This window comes from Solea solea, chromosome 5 (genome assembly GCF_958295425.1).
Source record: "Solea solea chromosome 5, fSolSol10.1, whole genome shotgun sequence".
In the NCBI taxonomy this organism is placed as follows: Eukaryota; Metazoa; Chordata; class Actinopteri; order Pleuronectiformes; family Soleidae; genus Solea; species Solea solea.
The window spans coordinates 4,048,608-4,063,046 of record NC_081138.1 but is presented as its reverse complement, the minus strand read 5'-3'; the positions used below and the strand labels follow the sequence as shown (position 1 = coordinate 4,063,046).

Below are 14,439 nucleotides of genomic sequence, written 5' to 3'. Positions count from 1 at the left end.
GGACATAATTCAAGCACACGACACCGAGAATCCACAGGAAACGTTTTATTTCTCAGCATTTGTTTTGAAGAATTTAAAAAACATTTTAAAATCTAAAAGTGGTTTAAAAATGATACAGATTAGTCCAACTGTCAACACAATCGTCTAAAGAGATAAACCATAATTATATACAATATTTACAGTATAAACAGTCAGGTAAGATTTTACTGCATTGTGCTGCTGCATTAAAAGAGCATAAGACAACAACTTAGACATTAGATTTATTTCTACTGGGGTTAAAACTGACAACTGAACAAATGATTAAAACAATGAAGAGTTTGGACGGAGGGGCCATGTTTTTGTGTCAAGGCCTCGGGTGTGAACTTGATGCTTCACATGCGCTTGGCCGCATTTTTGATCCGCTGAGATGTCTTATAAAAAATGGACCTGGACTTCTGAGGTTCCAGGAGGCTGAGGTTCCCTTCGGAAACGCTCCTCACGACTCGACGGGGCCTGTTCTCCTCGGAACCTGAGGGACAGACACCGAACAGAGGAATCTTATCAAGAATGAAGAGAACGCAGACGTACAATATACACAGAAACGGTGACTTACAGACATTCTTCAACCCATAAAACCAACCATAACTTCTATTTCACACTAAACTTTTCATTTTTAAGGCTCGATTTAATACTTTCTGCATCAGTGAGTCCACAGAGTTCCATGTTGGTATGTATGGATCGTAAGCGTAGGTGTACGCAAGTAAACCGACATCTTAAAACCATGTGGACCATACTGTAAAAGCTGCAAATTAAGTGATTGTTTAATGACAACTTTCATATCTTTGAGTTCTCATCCTTGCATTAAATATTATAGTAGTTTTGATGTTATCTCATGGGCTAAAATCACAACTTCAAGACACTCAGGCTCCATGTAGCACAACACGTTTTGGTCGGAGGACAATGACAACAAAGAAGATGATAACCCAATGCTCAAAGAATAGACAAAAAAAAAAAAAAAAAAAAAAAAAAAAAGAATAGGCCAATTTTCCACCACTGGACAGCAACGCGAGCTTGTGTACACATGCATATAATACTACCCTGTCGCAAACCCTCATTTCAGTATGAATGGAGCCGTGTACGTGCAGGTGGACATGTAATATGACATGTGATATGACTCTCTGTGGACACATGACAAGGAAAGCGTGGAGGGAACCTTCCCAGTCCATCCATCCACACTTGGTATCCCATAACAACAAAAATGAATACATTAAACACATGTCTGTATATGTATTTAAAAAAAACTAACTAACAAACAAAGAACTTAAACCTGACAAAAAATATTCACACCCTTATTTCAGGACTTTGCAGAATCCGCTCTGGCACTAATAACAGCTTAGATTCTTCAGGGATTAAGTCTCTACAAGATTTGCATACCTGAATTTGGTATGGACCTGCAGTTTATCTCATTCTTCCTGGCAGCCTCTGTGCTTCTTCAGAATGGATGGGGAACATCTGTGAACTTCAGGTCTCGTCACAGATGTTCTATGGGATTTAAGTGTGGGGCTTGGGTTTGGCACACTCGAGCACAGGCAGACTGTCGACGCCAGTGTGGTCTTCTGGTCATTGTCGCACTGAGAAGGAACCAGTGAGTGCACTGGAGCAGCTTTTCTTCAGGGACCTCTCTGTATTTGGCTGAGCAGTGCCATCACAGCATCATGCTACCATCTCCATACTTCACTATAATGAAGGGATTAGGTGATGAGCAGTGCCTTCAGAAATTTGTCTAAAGGGGTGATTTTTTTTTCTCTCCTTTTGTCTCATAGCGATACTGATACTGCTGACTGATATATATCGGTACTAATCGATACGTGTTGTGGTGAGCCGTGAGGAAGAGTGTACTTCATACGCACCACAAGAGGCGAGGCCTTCTTTTTAAACTAATGGACTCCTCTGCAGTGAAAAGACTTTAACTCTTTTACAGTAAATGGGACAACAGCCCTGTGACATCAGCTGTTTTTTCCCCCTGAGTCATGTTCCCTCGCTTTGACCAACTTCTGTGGCTGTTACTTATGATGCCGTCGATGGAATTATTTAGCACAAAAATGCTGAGTTCTTAAAAAAACGATGCCAACAGTGTCTGTAGTAACTATGTAGTTAACGAGAACATGCCTTTCCCTCTGCCTTCTATTAGAGTCAAAGCTGGCGAGCTGCAGTTCTGTTAGTAGCAGCCACATGTGGGCTTTGCTAAAGCAGTCGCACGGTGCACTGCCTGATATTTATACTGTTGTATTTGTTTGTCATGTGGATGAAGGGGTGAATTACATTTTTACACAATAAAAGTCAAAATTTCTCACAAAATCCTGCAAAGTGAGCCCAACATTTTGAGCCAAGTAAACGGCGCAGCTTGGGGTCACATGGAATCACCCGACAGTGGCAGCTTCATTATTACACGATGGTTGGAAAGCAGCAATTTCTGATTTCTAAAGAAATTGGCATCATCGGCAAGATATCCATATCAGTACCAGATACGGCTGATGACTAAAAACAATAGGCTGAATAGACAAAGCAGGTGATTTGCTGTGGTGACCCCAAGAGGGGAAGAAGCCAAACAAAACTAAGTATTGGTTTTTGGTTATCAGTCCAACTTCTTCTGAGATATATCGGCATATCGCAAAAAGTCCAGTATTCTGCACCCCTATTGGTAGCAACATCACATTTTAGGTTATAGATCTTTTCTTTCTGCCACTGAGTGTTTGTAAATGACTGGTTCCCTTCCAACTCTTCAGAACACATTAACTTCATGCTTTCATAGTCCTAGTTGCTAATTAACACAAATTCCAAGGTCTGTCATGTCGCTTACACAAAGCATCATCTGATTAGCCTGGAATGCTGCGCGGCAGAGGACTTCTGAAGCTCTGTAGCAGTAACTGCTGGGTTCTCCGTCACCTCCCTGACTGACACTTCTCAGTTTGGCAAGACCAAAAGCTCCATCAAACAACCAATGAGTCCTCCATGCTCCAGGGAACAAAAAGCTTTGGAAATAGCTTTACACACTTGTCCTCTCTGCCCTACCACACATCTACAGCAAGTCCCTTGGACTCACAATCACACAGGTTCAGTTCAGTTCGCCAGAGGTGAACTCCGATTAAGTTGTTAACACGTGAATAAATAAAGCAGTGGTTTGCAAATGATTCAGCCTCTGGGACCCACATTTTTCCTGAGTCAAGTCACAACCTAAACTTTTGAACTGCTTCTATTTATTCCTCAAAAATAGTACAGTAATAAACAATGCCTTCATTTACTGTTAAAAAAAAAAAGTAAACTAAAGAGCAGAATGCAAAAAAGTGCTCATGAGGCTAAAACCCATTGATCTCCAACTCCTGAGATGATGGACACTGCTGTCATGACAATGATGAACGATCAGCGTGCGATCAAACGGTCATGAGAAATAATGTTTTTTTCACCCACACAATGCTCCACCTTTGAGTCACGTGCCATCCTTTCAGAGAGACAGCATTAAAGGTCCAGTGTGTAAGACATTGTGACAATTACCAGTGAGAGAACGGAGGACTCTTTCGCTCACCCCTACCTTTACAGAGATCAGGGAACTACAGTGGCCTTGGCCGCGCAGAAAGGATGTAAATATGCCATCACACTTCTTCTTTGTCAGTGTGTGCATCAGGTTTGTGCGTGGTGGAGCCATTCTTGGTTTTTCAAGACATGAAAGGCAAGTCCATTTGGACTGCTGTAGAAACATGGTGGCCTCAGAAAAGCAGACCCTTTGGATAAAATAGATTCTACGGCTTCTACAAGAACCAAAGGATTTGTTTTCATTATTATAAAACATTGATACTCTTGTAAACATATTTCTGGGTAGTAGCATATTCACTTCTTGCCAATAAACCCTCCTGAAAAGGTCCAGTGTGTAACTTAAAGCCAAAGAAGTACACATTATATGCACCCTGCTTGTTGCAGGATCATGCCGAGAAAAAGCGAATTCCTGATGTCATGTCAAATTCTGCAGAGGACAGGAAACAGCTCATGTATGTTTTAACAGTCCGCCAGTCTGCCTATGATGGACAGGTCAATGTTTGTGTGAGAGTGTGTGGGTGAGAGGGAGCAAGTGGGAGAGGCTACTGCAAATTGCTCTACACTAATAGCTTGGGTGAACCAAGCCGATTCTGCCATTGATTTGCTTTCGCTCTGTAGAGGCGTCTGGCGAGGACGCTATTTTTTTCCAACAATGGAATCTCCCAAAAAAAGGGGGGAAGCAATCCCAAGTGCCACAAGTGATGACACTCTCTGTGGTCTCACATTTTAGTAACAGCTCAGCTCGCTTGGTACCTCGCCAGAGCAGGTGCCCAAAAAAGCAACAGGTACCAGGTGAGTTGAGTCGTGCCATTTGATCTACGTCTGTTGTTACACCCTTTCAAGACATACATTAAATGAGAGTAAAATGCAGTCCGACATCAGCCAGGCTACCACACGATAACAATGTCACAAAAAAACCCACTCCAATTTGTTTATCATAAGAATATGGTGGGCTTCCACAGCGAAGAGATTCAATTTATGGAATTGAATAAAACCACAAACATTACTAAAAGCATCTTTTCAAAAATAGCTACTTCATCATTTTGTCTCAACAGATAATACTTGTGATACTTTGTGATCTACCATTTCCTTCCAAGATATTTTTCACATGGGTCAAAAATAAAATGCAACAAGCTTTTTTTTTTTTTATCTCACAAAACCAAATCACTTATGTTGCACAAATGATAGTCATTATAAGGTAAGGTGTTTTTCCTCTTAAGTGTGTATGTGGATGTCTGTCTGTCTCTGCTGCTGACACTTACCGGCAAAGCGATGCACTCTGAGTGGTCTCGGGGCCGCGGAAGGGTCTTTCTTTATACGCTTTGGTGCAGGGAGACCATGTGTTATCTCTTCTCTGATGCTGCTTCAATGAGTAAAGAGGGGGAAATAGAACAAGTAATCACACACCAACCATTATGTCAAAGGTTCTTCATTATCTGTAACAGAATTCCTTCATAAAATACTTCCTTATACAAGTCGCTCACATTTTAAGTCATGAATGTATCTGAGCACAATCATTTAATCCCCTGCCAGTATATTAAATGATGTACATGTCAATGAACATTAAAAAAAAAAAAGAGTCAGTGAAACAGTACCGGTTAAATGCACGCTTCCCTTGTGCAGCAGATGTCATTTGCATGTAGGTCGGCTTGGCTCTTCTCGTTTCTTGTAAAGTCTGAATCTGTTGCCTACAGAGCAAAGGTTCATGTTACAACGACATTTCCCTCGTCAATCAAAATCAGCTTATAAGTGTAACAATTTGCAAAAACTATGTGAATACTGATCTAAAACCTTTACATTTAAAACCTTCATCAGCACTCTCGCCTTGCAGCGAGAAGACCCGGGTTCGAGCCCCGGTTGGAACAAGGGCCTTTCTGCATGGAGTTTGCATGTTCTCCCCGTGTGTGCGTGGGTTCTCTCCGGGTTCTCCGGCTTCCTCCCACAGTCCAAAAACATGCAATGTGGGGATAGGTAAATTGAACACTCTAAATTGACCATAGGAGTGAGTGTGAGAGTGAATGGTTGTTCGTCTCTATCTGTGTGTGGCCCTGCGATGGACTGGCGAACTGTCCAGGGTGTACCCCGCCTATCGCCGATGTAGCTGAGATTGGCACAGCACCCCCCGCGACCCTCTGGTGGAGGATAAAGCGGTAGATGATGACTGACTTTACAATTTTGACCATTTCCAGCTAATGTGGCAGTGCACATGGCAGTAAGTTGTCTTTTGGCATCTCCCTGAACAATCAGTTTGTAGTTTAAAATCCATTAGCAGGTTCATGATAGTTCAGTTAATTCAAATTAACAAGCATAAGAAGTGCACGAGTTAAGCGATAAAAGTCAGAGTCTAATGCACCAAAGTCACATGGCACAGACATTTCAGACGGATAAAAAAAAAGGACAAATCAGGACAAGAGCAACTTTCGTGCATCATGAAGCGACTAATCGACAGCCATATCTGCAACACTTAATATAACACCTTATATTTCAGCAGTTACGGCAAAGAATTTTGATTTTGAGATAAGACTGTGGCAATTTCTTTTATCCACAAAAATAAAAATGATACCCTCTCAACATTTAAAATGAAGACTTCTCTGCTGGGACCATCGTCGCCAACACAAACTCTTTTTTTTGCTGTTATAGCTTAAAATGTTCCCCCATTTTGTTTCAACTTCCAGCTGAAAATAGCCAAGAGCTGCTCAGCTGACTTAAGCCTCTTGAGTGTTCCAGTCTGGAAACATGTCCCCATCTCCGTCTTGTTTTGAATAAAGTTTAGAGGATTTACCACTTTTGAAAGGTTTAGTCACAATCCAGATTTTAATGCTGAATTCGTTGGGTGCTGTGAAAGCTTCTCCTGAGCAACCAGAGAGATCGTTTGAGAATACCTGTCTATGTTCCTTTTGATTGAATAATGATTTGTTTTCTTGTAATTGAATAAACGCAATGTCCTTCATACTAGGGCTTCAGATCACAGGAGGTGAAAATTACCAAAAACGTTCAGTTATGCTTTCAAAAGGCAATGTTTCATTAAAATGTGTGGTCCAAAAAGCCGTGAATATTAAGCCAAATTCAAAAAATCACACGTTCGTGAAGAGTTTGTGATTTAACCAAGATTAGTACATTAAACAGCAGGAAGAATGCGTGCAGATGTCCCTGACGTTTTTAAAATCCATTGAGAGACTAAATGTTACTGAAAGCTTAAACTCAAAGATTCCAGGTGCAGGAATAAATGAAACACTCCTCCTTGTTAGTTGTGACAAAGTAAAAGCAGCTTAATCCATTTACTTAAACATACTCGTATAAATCTCTGCCAATTAAACGCACAGAGCCAAAGACTTTGTAAAGGATTTTATGCTCTTTTTTTTTTTTTCCTTGCCACCATAGCTTTTGTGTCTTATTCACTTGTCTGGACACGTGCAGCCCAGGTGAAAGGATAGAAACCTAGGTGTGTGTGTGCTACATTAAATAGCAATTAATGTTTGTGAAAAACATAAATACATACACATTCTTTGGTAAACAAGAAAGTTAAATAATTGGTTCTCAAGTATTGTTTTCACCTACACTTTTTTAGCAGTCTCTTTTCACTTACACTACAGCTCAATTTAGGCTTCCGTAGTTCATAGTGGTGCAGCCCTGCAGCCCCAACCCCCGGTTTGCTCAGAGAGACGAAAAATATAGCTGCGAGCGGTGAAGAGTCTGTTCCTAAAAATTCCTCAGCGGCATGGAACTGGTTTGGTTTTGCAGTGTCAGAGATCGAGCAAACCGCTGCCCCCTGCTTAAATGCCATTGCAACTAAAGGCAGCAGGCAGGTTTGTGTTCATTTTTTATTCTCTTTTAAAGTTTAACAGTTAAAATTAATGCAATCTTGTTTTGAATAGTTTCTTTGTTGTTCGTATATGTCAAAAACAAGTAGTTTAATAGTAAAGCATGAGTTTTTTCTCACCTTTTGGTGGGAACCTGCTTCCCCTCGTTGGCCTTGAGAGGACGGTGTAATTGGCTGTGACCTGATGATAAAGCTGCAGGCTCCAGTGCTTGACAGGGACTCCCGCTGCTTATTATGACGGTGGCATTACTCGTTTTCTGATCATCACTGTCCACAATTTCAAAAGTCATGTTGGGATCCATGGCAGTGGACGAGGAGAGCGGCAGGACTTGAACAGGTTTCTGAGCGGGCTCTGGAGTGTGCTGGAGAGGGAACACTCCCTCCTCAAACACTTGGACCTTGGCGACACTCTGTGGGCTTTGTGGCGGCAGTGACGCAGACAGATTCCTCTTGATGGGCCTTCGGGGACGTGATTCTGCCTGGCTTCCTTCACCTAAAAATCCAAACCATCAGTGAAACATGAATATAAGCAACAATAAAAAAAAAAAAATGAACAACATAATCACAACACAATCAATTAATTCATTGACATATACCAGGGTTCCCACACATTTTCGCCAGTTCATTTTCAAAAACCTTCTACACTATTTTGACCAACTTCCATGACTGAATTTATTCATTCAACAAAGGTAGGCTCCTATAGTGACCATAGGGCACAGTAATGAGGCTCTTACTTCTATGTGCTAACCCTATCGCAGGCTTTGAAGAAAAAATATAAGTTTGGATAAGATCTCTTTTGAGCCGGGTCTTATATTTGACATTCGATCACACTTGCCTGGCTGTTCTGCCAACTAGCATCGCAGTAGAGCTTGCCGACTTCACTTGAACATAATGCGTACTATGAGGATCATGCAACTTAAGTTGCAGCTTGCAGTCCTTTCCCAAATGTTCACTTAATTCCAAACCGCCTGGAAAACTGTTCTTTTTAATTACAAAACTTTTCCAGGAATTTCATAACCATGGAAACCCTGATATACATAAACATTGAATGTCTGCCACATGTAAATACTGGACCTTTAAGTGACCAAAAGTATATTAACATTTAAAAAGGTTTAAGCAGAAATTGAAGATGCAACCCATGAAAATAGTTGTGTATAATCGCCTTAAAATAAACATTTTAGGTTTTTGTAGTCTTAGAATAAGACTTTTACATGTACTTCTTTGTGCTGCCGTGTTTCTACAACATTCTGAATGGACAAAGCAGCGAGCGCATGTTACACCTTTGAACATATAAACAAGGAACAACAACATATTTCCTTCCATTTTCTACTCCAGCTTCCTCCCACAGTCCAAAAAACATGCAGATTGGGGTTTTCGCTAATTGTATACTGCAAGTAGACAGTAGCAGTTGGTGTTAGCCTTTCACAATCACCTCGGATTGACTCCGGCCGCCCCCGTGACCCTCATGCTGAGGATAAAGTGATAGACGAGTGAGTGAATGTCTAACAATTTAAAATATTTAGGGGCTAGAGCACCGTGTGTGAACTCAGTCGAGCCTGCCAGCGATTTCATTCCACTCTGCTGACATGTCTGGCAAGGATGCCATGATGGTCCACTTCAGAATCGCCTAAAAAAAGGGAGCCAATCACAAACCCCTGGTGTGCTACAGGCGGGCTTTACACAACGATGGCGACAGAGAAGTGGCATCCGACAGCTTTTTTATACATCCAGCATGGCAGCCACTGAAGAGCAGCAAACTAGCACTTGTTGACACGCTCTCCGTCGCTCTGCATACGTTATTCGGATCATTGGTCTGATTGGTTGTAGGTCTATCCAATTCCACACAGAGACATTTTTCATCTACTTCCTTTGGTCATGCCTCTTGAAAGTGGGAGGCGGCTACACCCTTTCCAGACTCATACAAATGAGATACAGATGCAGTCTGGTGTTCGCTACATGGCAGAAGGAACTGTTTAAGCAAAACCTCTTCTTCATCAGAACACTTTGTATTCCACATGCCGTTTCTTGTATGTATGGTCTTACATATAATATAATCCCTCTGCAAACAGATTTGCGTTTATGGAGCCACATATTGTGTATGCATTGTTTGCTTTTCAAAATGTCACAGGATATTGTGGCCAGGAAGTGGTATGACAACAGTGTTACTATGATAAGGAACACAATCGCTAACTAAATAAGCCTTAAATAATCATGATGTCTGGTTGTTAGAAGTGTCAACAAACCATTTGATCCATTGTCAGGCTACACACAAGCCTTTGACTTTTCCCTTTGGTCGCCGAAAAGTAATTAACACAGCGTTATGTTATATAATTTCAAGCCTTGTTTTCAGTTGTCAGCATCTGGAACAAGCCATCATTGAAAAGTGTTTATTAATTCATTGTTTATAACCGAGGGCCTTGAAAGCGAAAGCAAATCAAAGCACTTTATAAAGTAAGCAGTGCAACATCGGTCCCTAAATGATGCCGTCCTCCGTATTTCATCAATAATCAGTGGTAAGTGCTGAAGTGCCAGCCTTAGGCTAAACAATGCAATTTAAAAAATGTCATAACAGAAAAATGAGATGGATCGCACCCTTAAGTTACACAGTGTGATCAGCACTGTTGGAGATATTGTATTTGGCAAAAATTATAGAGCCTTGATTGCGCATATAAACATAAATTTTACAAAGCCAGACTGAAACTGACAAAAGCGTAGTTTCTGTGACATGCACTCCATTTTATGAATGGAACAGAACAGAAGATTTTTTTTTTTTAATTATTATTTATTTATTATTGTCTAATGTTATTGTACTGGTTATTATTCTATTCTTTTTTTTATAAAAAAAACCCCAGATGAAAACAAGATGCTCAAACACACGACTGTAAAGTTTAATTTATGTGGTAATATTAGCCATAAGTTCTATATCGAGTTGCATGAGACTCAATACTTCAAGTATCTTGCGTGTCCCCATTTGTGGTACTCGTACAGGTAATTGGATTTTCTTGTTTATGTCCGATATCTGATGCGGTGATTCTGACCAGTATTGGACCGATACCGATACCAAGTATCAGATCGACTCATCCCTAAATTCAGCTGACTGATTTTCCAGTCACATAGTATCGACTACTGACTGCTAACGTGAGAAGAAAGCAGATAAATCCAAAGAGATAATTTTCTTGGACCTTAATTGGTTGAATTAATCACAGCAAACATTACATTATCATAGCAAGACATTTGTAATCCAAAGGCAAAGTGAAGTTTGCTTGCGGTTGAAATGATAATAAATCCATGTGGAATTACTAAAATGGAAAGAACAAATTACATAGTATAATACATAGAAATGATATGTACTGGTTGATATGTGAGACTATATCCACCAAGTTCTTTTTCCTCGTGATTTTTCATTTAAAAATGCCAGCAACAAATAAATTGCACAGACTGCAGAGCAGAATGAGGTTAAATCACGGTGTCTGCATCATGATTGGAACCATTAGGAATGGCATTTCCCGCAGAGGTGTGGGGGTTTATATGAAAAATGCCAGCACATAAAGCAAGTGAGAACACTTAATTCAAAAGTGAATGACTAATTTAAACATGACCCCAAATGTGCAAAATGCAGTTTTTAGAAAATGTGTGTTAAATATGTGATAAATATCCCTGTGGCAGAGGACTTGTCCGTTGCAATATATGGCAGCAGACTGAGCAGAGTTCCTTCAATCACATATTTTTGGCTTGTAGGGGATTAATACATGCATGAGTTGCTATTTCTGGTGGAGGCTGCACTGAATTAGGGTCGCCTGGTTGCTGCTGCCTGTTTTTTTATAGCGCGCCTTTTCTGGTTGGTGGAGCAGGGGAGTTTACGTCTGTTGACGTTTTTTCCTGCCCTGCTGTGGATCTGCATTTTCATGAATGAAGCTCAAGAGGGATTGGGAGGGTTAGATGCTAGACAGACAGGAGGAAGGGAGGGAAAGAGAAAAGGAAAAAGCCAGACACACAGACGACTGAAGCAAAAAGGGAAAGGCAAAAATCGGGAGAGGAAAAAATAGAAAAGAGAGAGGTGAGGAGCAGAGGATCAAACAGGAATATAAAAAGAACAGCAAAGAAGGGAAGAGAGGGGGAAAAAGCTGAATGAAAAACCTGGAGCTATTTATAGATGCTTGTGTGGACACGTTATCAACACAGAGTTGTGAAATGCTTAAATGTTCCATTAAAGCGATCACTTTTTGTGTGGCTTGCTATTATTAAACAGTCCACGAAGAGTTAACGCTCCTTCACAACCCCAGCCCTCTCTAAAACCGATGAAATTTGATTGGCTTTGCGAGCTGCAGGGTGGTGCCATTTCTCATAACATGCTGCAGTGACTACCATTAAGAGCAGGGGAAGCAGTAAGGGACTGACAAACAGCATCAGGATAAGATCAGAGCAGTTTGTCCAAATGCAAAGTTAAACACCACACTGAAATGAAAACAAATGTTTGATTACAACTATATAGAATTACAAGTAAATAACCAAACAATCAGCATTGCTGATAGTGCTGCACAACAACTACAACACTGTCCTAAAATTAAAATGGACAGGGTGGTTTTCAGTGATGCAGGTGTGAGTCAGTGAATGCATAATAGAGGAGGATGCACAGTTATGTTTTTTTTAGAGAGGTTAGTCTGTGGCTGCAGAATCCTAATAATGGAAAAATAGCGATGCAAACAAAGTTATAATACAAATTTCATGCACGTTGCACGGTGCTGATGCAGGATGAGTGCTAATAAAATTTATATATGTAGCCATTACTGTCATTAGCAAAGGGTGACAGCGGCACAAAATAATATCCTGATATTTTTAGGATTTTGACAATAATGATAATTAGTTGATATTTAAAATGTTTTGATTTTAATTATCCAAGTCATTGTTGCTTAAGGATTATATCAATGGATGCAATGTTTCAGAAAACAACTCTTATTTTATCTAACCTTATAGCTTATAGCCAGGGCTGCAATGATTATTGGATTATGCATATATATAAATATATAATTTGCATATCTTTAAAACAGCAATTACAGCATTATCTTAGAAATCTCGTATTATATCGATAGATATTATATGTCATAATGTCAAAATGTCAAAAAGATATACCAAAATATTGTACACATGATGTCCAATACCAGAGACGGTACACTGTTACTTTAAGTATTTAAAATTCATAGTTTATCAAAGGGTTTGGATTAATTCAGTATTTTTATGCCCTTCATCATTTCTTGTTTTACATAATTAGAACAATAATCAAACAAGAGTAATCAAGGTACTCTTCAATGAGAGGGGAAATATTATTTTTCTGATAACTGATTTTTATCAAACAAATAAACAAATCGTACACGACACTCATAACTGGAGTGAGTGTAAGTTGTGATCATGGTAAAATGCTGCTTTTATTCTGACAACAAAACAAAAAATTTGTCTTGATTTGTCTAAAAATGGCTCAGACAAAATGTAGGAGTCTTTTTTTAAAATCACGAACGAATCAAGAACTTTCAAAAGGTACTAAATACTAAACACAAACATCAATGTCGACTTATTATCCTCAGCAATGAGGATATGTAATAGCAGTGGTGACAAACTTTGTGGCGCTTTCATATTTAATTTCCATTCCAGGGATTCTCGTCATCTGGAAGAAGTATTTACTTCAAAAGTTTAAATTTCCCACAATGCGCTTCAGTGAAATGTAGACCACCTGGAGTAAATATCATTACAGCCAATTTGAACTGCAATATTTCACAAAGGCTTTTGTATTATATTTCCCCAAAGGTTCCCCAAGCACAGTTTTCCCTCTATTAAACCGGTTGTGAGTATTCACATTATTTTATTATTCAAGTTTTGGCCGGGACAGAATGTCTGCAGCACGACTATAAATCAAATTATATTACATGTCTGATTTTTATTGTGTATATGACTACTCTGAACAAGTCATTTTAGCTCAAATGCTACAAAGGTGTTCAGCAAATAAAAAGCAACACGGCGAGGAGAGAATTTAGTCTTATGCAGAACCATTTCAAATTTATGTAGCTCATTAAAAAACAAATCTGATGTGCGCGTTCTGTTTCAATAAAACGAAGCACTGTCTCCTGAAGTGTGTTAGTGTAAGTGTGATGAATTGAGTGAAAGGTGACAAGGAGAGAGCAAATAAGTGAATGATTGAGGGCTGGAAGGGATTTACGTATGGAGGGGTTTTAGATTAATGACTCCAGCATGGCTGTAAGACAGAGGAGAGAACAGTACATTTACCTTTTGGGGATGGAGCAGCTTTGCACAACGACGTTCTTTTTTTCTTCCCCTCTGCACCTGACAAATAAAAAAATGATATTCAAGGAAAAGCAACATCAACACATAACCAATAAAACACAACGGAGCTAGAAAAAATTTCTATGGACCCGATGGTTGCTTTAACATGAAACATTTTGTTATTTCTTTTCGTTACTTGTCGGGTTGTAAATATCAAAAAGTGAACCTGGAGGGTTCTGGGGTTTTATACAAACAATTCTTTTAAACTGGAAACTGACACTAAAACGTAAAAATCGTTTTAAAATAATGGAGGAAAGGGACAGATGTGGTTTACTATGTGAGAAATGACAGACACCATCATTGCACTGCTGGCGAGTGAGGTTTTTTTTCATGCTCCACTGTCCGTCATGGCTTATATGTCACAAGGGACTGGTGCTGCTAGGTCATGCAGAGATGACAGTTAAAAATGAACCGTGCATTGTTCGACCTCCTGGGATCCACAATACACACTAGACCTGGACTAAAGCCAAATACACAGGGCCCTCATTAAACTAGCTTAGAGAACACCTGACTAGTATTTCAAACTAGTGTAGCATTAATCTTGAATGCAGGTGTCACATGTGTGTACTTTAATCTCATATTTTAGGCCTGTCAGAGATCAAATGGGGGAAAAGGGGTCAGGAAATCTAAAGGGTGACAAAGTTACATATCGGCACACACACTTTCAATTTGCTATAATGGTGTAATTTTCATTTTATATGCAAAACATTCCCGGA

General features: G+C 39.7%; 1 protein-coding gene across 5 annotated transcripts in view; it reads right to left on the bottom strand.

Annotated features, from left to right (window-relative positions):
- kif18a (kinesin family member 18A) overlaps positions 1-14,439 on the bottom strand; it is a 48,740-nt gene that overhangs the window by 19,414 nt on the left and 14,887 nt on the right. For 2 of the 5 annotated variants that reach the window (XM_058629031.1, XM_058629036.1), the window contains exons 14-17: positions 13,667-13,723; positions 7,511-7,883; positions 5,166-5,258; positions 4,833-4,933 (exon numbers count right to left, since the gene is read on the bottom strand). In XM_058629031.1, the coding sequence (XP_058485014.1) occupies positions 4,833-4,933; positions 5,166-5,258; positions 7,511-7,883; positions 13,667-13,723 (624 nt within the window). Of the gene's footprint in view, positions 1-30; positions 509-4,832; positions 4,934-5,165; positions 5,259-7,510; positions 7,884-13,666; positions 13,724-14,439 lie in introns of those variants that run through there. The other 3 variants (XM_058629033.1, XM_058629035.1, XM_058629032.1) reach the window with 3 other exon arrangements.